A 5,522-nucleotide genomic window follows, 5' to 3' on the forward strand; every position below is an offset into this window, starting at 1 on the left:
AGATGTATAATGAGAAATTGCACGTGCCATGGTAGGCAAAGCAGTAGCTAATTTGCTATTCCGCAGATGCCTTTTTAAAAGATTTTGCTATTTTTTTTTAAAAATATGCTAGTGTTTGTTTTAAGTGCTTTTACCTTGGTCTCCTTCAGGAATATTCTATGATATTTAATGGATTACAATGTTAGATTCATTGTACCATTCATAAAATGAGTTATCCTTAATTAGTTGGTTCCAAATAAAAGAAGAAGAGAGCTTTAGATGGGAGATGGAATTTAAAAACATGTATGTGTGACATTAAAAACCTTATCCTAGGTGGCAAAGGCAGGACTTTATGTACTAAAAAACAGGTGGGTAAACACAATACCAAGCCCTTGCAAAAAGAGGAGAGGGGCGGTTGATGAGGATTAAAACGTATGGGAAATCAAAGGTTTCATGAAGCAACATTCAAAGGGTGGAACAGTCAGCTTGCACAAAGCCTATGCGGGCGTTCTCGAGGTCGTAAAACACGTGGAAGTTCTGCTGCTGCAGGTTGCCAATGATGGTAAAATCCTCACCGGCGTCCGCCACGATCAAGCACACAGTGCCGGCGTCATCCGCCACCACCATGTAATTGTCCGCCGGAACGCTCATGTCCGCCGCTTCAAAGTGAAAAACCAAGCTGGGGAAGTCGATGTCCGCCACACTTGCGCCGCCGTAGCACAGCCCAAGGCCCTCGATAGGTGAATCCACCGTTGTGGCATCAACCTGGGCGGAAACAGCCTCCACCACACGCTCGTATGCAATTGTGGGCAAATACGTGAGGGTGGTCCCACAGTCAAATATAGAGCCGCCTCCTTCAGTTGTGAAACTGAAAACTGAACTTGGAATAGAGAGTCGTGTTCCGCCCACTGAAATGCCCGTCAAATGCACATAGTAATACGTGGCCGTGGGACCGTCCTCTAGGATTGGTGTGAAACGTACGGCCGCAGGGACCTCCCCATATCCTAGGACGAGAGTGCTCTCTGATGTTGAGTAATATGGCACCAAACAATAGGCAAAGGTCCCCGAGATGTAGGGCCTTATCTGCTCTGGCAATGATAGAGCCCCTCTCCCCATCCCTAGCATTCCCGCCGCCTCTTCGAACTCTCCTGAGTTCTCGTGCCCACATCCGAACACAAAGTCCTCAAACGTCGTCGTTCCCCCGGCTCCAGCTGTGAGTGAACAGCCCCCAAAAAAAAAAAGAAGAAAAAGAAGAAGGTAAATGCATATAATAAATAATCTGCCAAGGCTAGCACCTTAGGGTAAGATTATTTCAAGTGTATGGTTTGATGTTTCTTTTTTGGGAAACATTTAAATCGAGCATGGAATTGGGAGTGAGAGTTTAGGCACTTACTCTCAAGTGTGAGATCTTCAAGCGCGAGGTCACCTATAGTCTCGGAGCCATCACCATAAGCATACCCATAAACACACGCTGAGGAGTAGTAGCCACACTCAGAGTAGTCAAGGTCCAGACAAGGGGTGGACTCACAGCTCAGCTCTTCAAAGGTTGAGGAGCTGTCTGGGTTGAAGATGGCACCTTCTTGCTCGTAGCACTCTATGCAAGGCGTGCATTGCACCCACACAAGATCACTCCCAGTGTCTAGCAATACAATCTGGCTTGTTGGGGGATTTCCCAACTCTATCTCTGTCAAATAATCACCACCCCCTGATGCCACTGGCTCCACATAATCTCCAGTAGCTTGCTCTAAATGCATGTTTAATCCATTAATGGACCCAATTAAGCTCCTTCTAGATCCCTCTGCTCTCTTCTTTCTCATCAATGCCTTGGCCCTTGCAAAGCTTCCTGTGACTGCTGATTGAAGCGCTGCAAGCTTTGAAGAGTTGCTTCTGATATTGTCACCTTTGAGGGAATTCACTCTTGCTGCAGCTTTTGATGAGCCATAACGGTGGTATAATGGGAGGCGAGTTGTGGATTGATTGATGGGAGCATGAAGAGACCAAGAAGAAGTGCAGAGATTTGCGAAGAGCAACAGGATAAGTGTAGCTTTGGCCATATCCAGCACCTGTGTGTGTATCAGTTATGGAGCGCTACAAATCAAAAGAGAACAATTAAGATGATATAATCCAAGCATACGAAGTGCTTAACAAAGAAAAGCTTTCGGCGAAATCAGGGTGACCTTATCAGAGTAGTTAATCAACGCAATTATCTGGCTCCTGCAGTGATCAGCCTTCAGCCAGAAGTTATAGGCGAGGTTCAGGCTTGCATTCGGCCTTCAACGAGCATCACCTCCTTGTTGGATGACACAAAGCCTCTTGAATGCCACAAGACTCTCGTGCATTTCAGTGAATAAATGCTTGAGCCCACACTTATATGAAAGCTAGCGGCAAGTACCATTGTTCACGTAAAATATTATTTCCAACAAATTAAAAAAAAAAGACCTTCTAAATGTAAGATTTTTAAATTTTAAGTTTTTTTTAAAAAAAATAGCACTTCCCTGCCTAACGCGTTCAATTTGCTCTCCTATTTCTATAGGGTTCTCCAAGGTGCTTTTGGTGGTTTTATTATTCTCCTGAGTTTTTACTTTGGGGAGATCATGAGGCATGGGTTGCCTACCAAGATTTAGGCATGGATTGCCTTCAAGTAACCTAGTAACCCCTATTTCCTACACCTGTTGGATTGCCTTCAAGTAACCTAGTAACCCCTATTTCCTACACCTGTTGTTGCTACTAAATGAACAACAATCTTACAATTTAAAAAAAGGTTTGTGGCATATATTATTTTTTTAAAAAAAATCTTTTCACAAACTAAGGAGTTAAAAAACACAAACATCATGCTCCCTTCCACATAAGATCACGCGATTAAATCCCCTTTGATCTAGCAATCCTATTTTCATCCCTACACATATCCTACAACATAACTACAGGACTAACCTTGGGCCTTCAATTCCTAAATGGTAATTTTGACCTACCAATTTGGCTATAGAATTCTCTCAAACCAAGGTCTAAGACTAATTCTACAAATATAAGGGGAAGCTTGATGAGCATTGAGCCTTTCCATAGTGTTTGTGGCATGCTTGTTTTTCTTTTCCATCCAACAATCTGTCTTGTTTTTCTACAATATTTGCATTTCTTGACGTGCTTTTGATTAGTCCTTTAAAAGATGGCCTTTTTTGACGTCAATGTGGATCCTCTTTAAATTGCTTAACTTTCTACATAGCTTTCATTTCCTTTAGGAGTCTAGGGCTTATCTTTCAAGATCTTTCATTCTGGTTACAAGATTGCCTTCTTTTGGCATACTCTTGAAAAGGATGGTAAAGCATCATCATTCTCTATGGGTGCACTAAGTTTCTCAAGTTAATGGTGCATTATGCTTTTATGCATGGAGCATATTAACCCATGCAGTTTATTTGAACTCTAAATAATTATATCTTGATACTTAATTTAGAGTGTTTTTTTCTTTATCCCAAATAATGTTTCAAGAAATTCTCAAGCCTCTTGTGATGAAGATACACAAGGAATGTTAAGTTTAAAAAATCACTTAGCAAACATGCAAATAACGTTTTAAGAAATTCTCAAGCCTCTTGTGATGAAGATACACAAGGAATGTTAAGTTTAAAAAATCACTTAGCAAACATGCAATTATAGGAAGTACTTGCTCTCATCGCTCCCTTTGCTACTCTCCCTTCCCTCATTATGACATGCACTATAATAGAATTCATAGTAATGGTTTTAGAAATTGTAATATTTAGAATTATTTCTTCACAAATCCTTAAACTCTTATTATTAGCCTCACTCTCATCCCATTATGAAACCGTCAAAATGAACCCTTACAAGACCATACACTACATTAGTTGGGGGGAATAATGACCCATATTACGATGGTAATATATATATATATATATATATAAATGGGGCAATTCTAAATGCATTATCGCATCTGTCACATATCTGACGTTGACATGCCACTATAATAATCTTATTGACATTTGTAACAATACTTATAGTGATGCCTATTTAAAAAAAAAATCAAAAATGTGGGAGATTGGGACCACCGAATCTACTTGATTTTTTTAGTTTTAGCTTTACTTTCAACATCATTACTTTGAACATACTCACATCACTTTAGTTTATATATCCACATTGAAACTTTAAGCATATTCATTAAAAAAAACATAACCTCATTACTTTAGACATACTTACATTACTTTAAACATCCTCACATTACTTTAATTTAAAGCATATGCATTAAAAATTTAAGCATTCTCATTAAAAAAACAACACTCCAATGTCAACAAATCTCTAATGAATTATTTAATAACATCGAAGGGCGTATGTTTATGTACACCCCTACATAGAGTGCGTACAATAAAATATTATTATACGACTAACTCTAATGAATTATTTAATAACGTCGATGGGCGTATGGATATGTACATAGGGCGCGTACAGTAAAATATTATTATATGACTAACTCTACTATAGAGTTAATTGTTTGACTTGCCCGACCTACTTCTTCTGCTTCTCCTTCTCCATTTCCTCTCTCCTCTTTTTCTTATCCTTTCTTAAATGTAATTTGAGGGTATATGAAATCTCCTCCTCCACTAACTTTGCGTCTGTTCACTCTTCATCCAAGTGACATGAGTCTATACTGGGGTGTAGTAAATGAATGGTCGGTCAGTATTGCCAATTATCTACCTCTATAGCTCATTGTAGAGAGAGTGTCAAGATAAGTCTTGTGAGCATCGAGTTGGCTTGCCATAACAACATATACCTACATAAGAGCATTAGAACAAAAGAGAAAATTAATTTTAAGGAGCCTATGTAAAGAGGCACATGTAATTTTATGGTCATATATTCATGAAGCCTATACCTAAGATCCTTATGTATAAGAGATATGCAACACTTAAAGCTACCTTCTTGAACTTCTCACATTGTGGAGTTGTTTCTCCCTTGGGCATTGTGAATAGAGATTCGGTCCCAACTTTAATTTTAAAGTATTGGAATGGCTCTCACTTACGCAACATGGGATGGATCTCGAAGGACGTCGGTGGATTTTATCACATAGTAGCATGAAGGTGGTGTGCTATCTCCATTTAGAAAACATTATTTTCACTTCTCATAAAAGCTTGAAGATGTTTACATTCGAGTTATTGATTAGGGCATGAGCACAGATAAAACACCAATAAAAAGTTATTCACCTATAGTAAACAATAGGTTAGAAGAGCTTGAAAAACTACGTGTAAATTGCAAGCACGTTGCTTTCGTGTGCTTCAACAGAAATCTACCTTCTTGGCATATTGTTTAAGAGTGGTACTCTATTATGGTTCAACACAAACCCACCTTCTTAGAATATTTCTCAAGAGTGGTACTTTATTAGCTAGAATATGAAACACATATATTTTGCTGACATGCTTAAAAAATGTGCCAATAGAGCCATGGATCAAGAACCATATAGTACTTTAGATTTTTTAAACATTTTTAAGCATGCTTCACAGTATGATACTGAAATCTGTATTGACTCATGCTTACGTCTTGTGATGATG

General features: G+C 39.0%; 1 protein-coding gene across 2 annotated transcripts; it reads right to left on the reverse strand.

Moving 5' to 3' along the window:
- Nucleotides 1-294: 294 nt before the first annotated feature.
- Nucleotides 295-2,321, reverse strand: LOC147629032 (aspartic proteinase nepenthesin-2-like). Of its 2 annotated transcripts, XM_086812248.1 has the most exons (3): nt 2,157-2,321; nt 1,373-2,067; nt 295-1,190 (listed from the first exon to the last, which is right to left on the reverse strand). In XM_086812248.1, the coding sequence occupies exons 2-3, from the start codon at nt 2,031-2,033 to the stop codon at nt 445-447; spliced, it is 1,407 nt and encodes a 468-aa protein (XP_086668374.1). In that variant the 5' UTR covers nt 2,034-2,067; nt 2,157-2,321; the 3' UTR covers nt 295-444. The 2 variants fall into 2 exon arrangements, with proteins under 2 accessions (XP_086668374.1, XP_086668373.1); XM_086812247.1 differs by having other exon boundaries at nt 1,373-2,196.
- Nucleotides 2,322-5,522: the final 3,201 nt, after the last annotated feature.

This window comes from Cibotium barometz, chromosome 18, assembly GCF_041138505.1.
Source record: "Cibotium barometz isolate CiBa-2024 chromosome 18, ASM4113850v1, whole genome shotgun sequence".
NCBI lineage: Eukaryota > Viridiplantae > Streptophyta > Polypodiopsida > Cyatheales > Cibotiaceae > Cibotium > Cibotium barometz.

Bases quoted from the DNA above. Each gene is read 5' to 3' on its own strand.
- LOC147629032 (XM_086812248.1), bottom strand. From the start codon at position 2,033: ATGGCCAAAGCTACACTTATCCTGTTGCTCTTCGCAAATCTCTGCACT. The intron at 1,191-1,372 runs GTAAGTGCCTAA...GTTCACTCACAG, and splicing joins TGAAGATCTCACACTTGAGA to CTGGAGCCGGGGGAACGACG.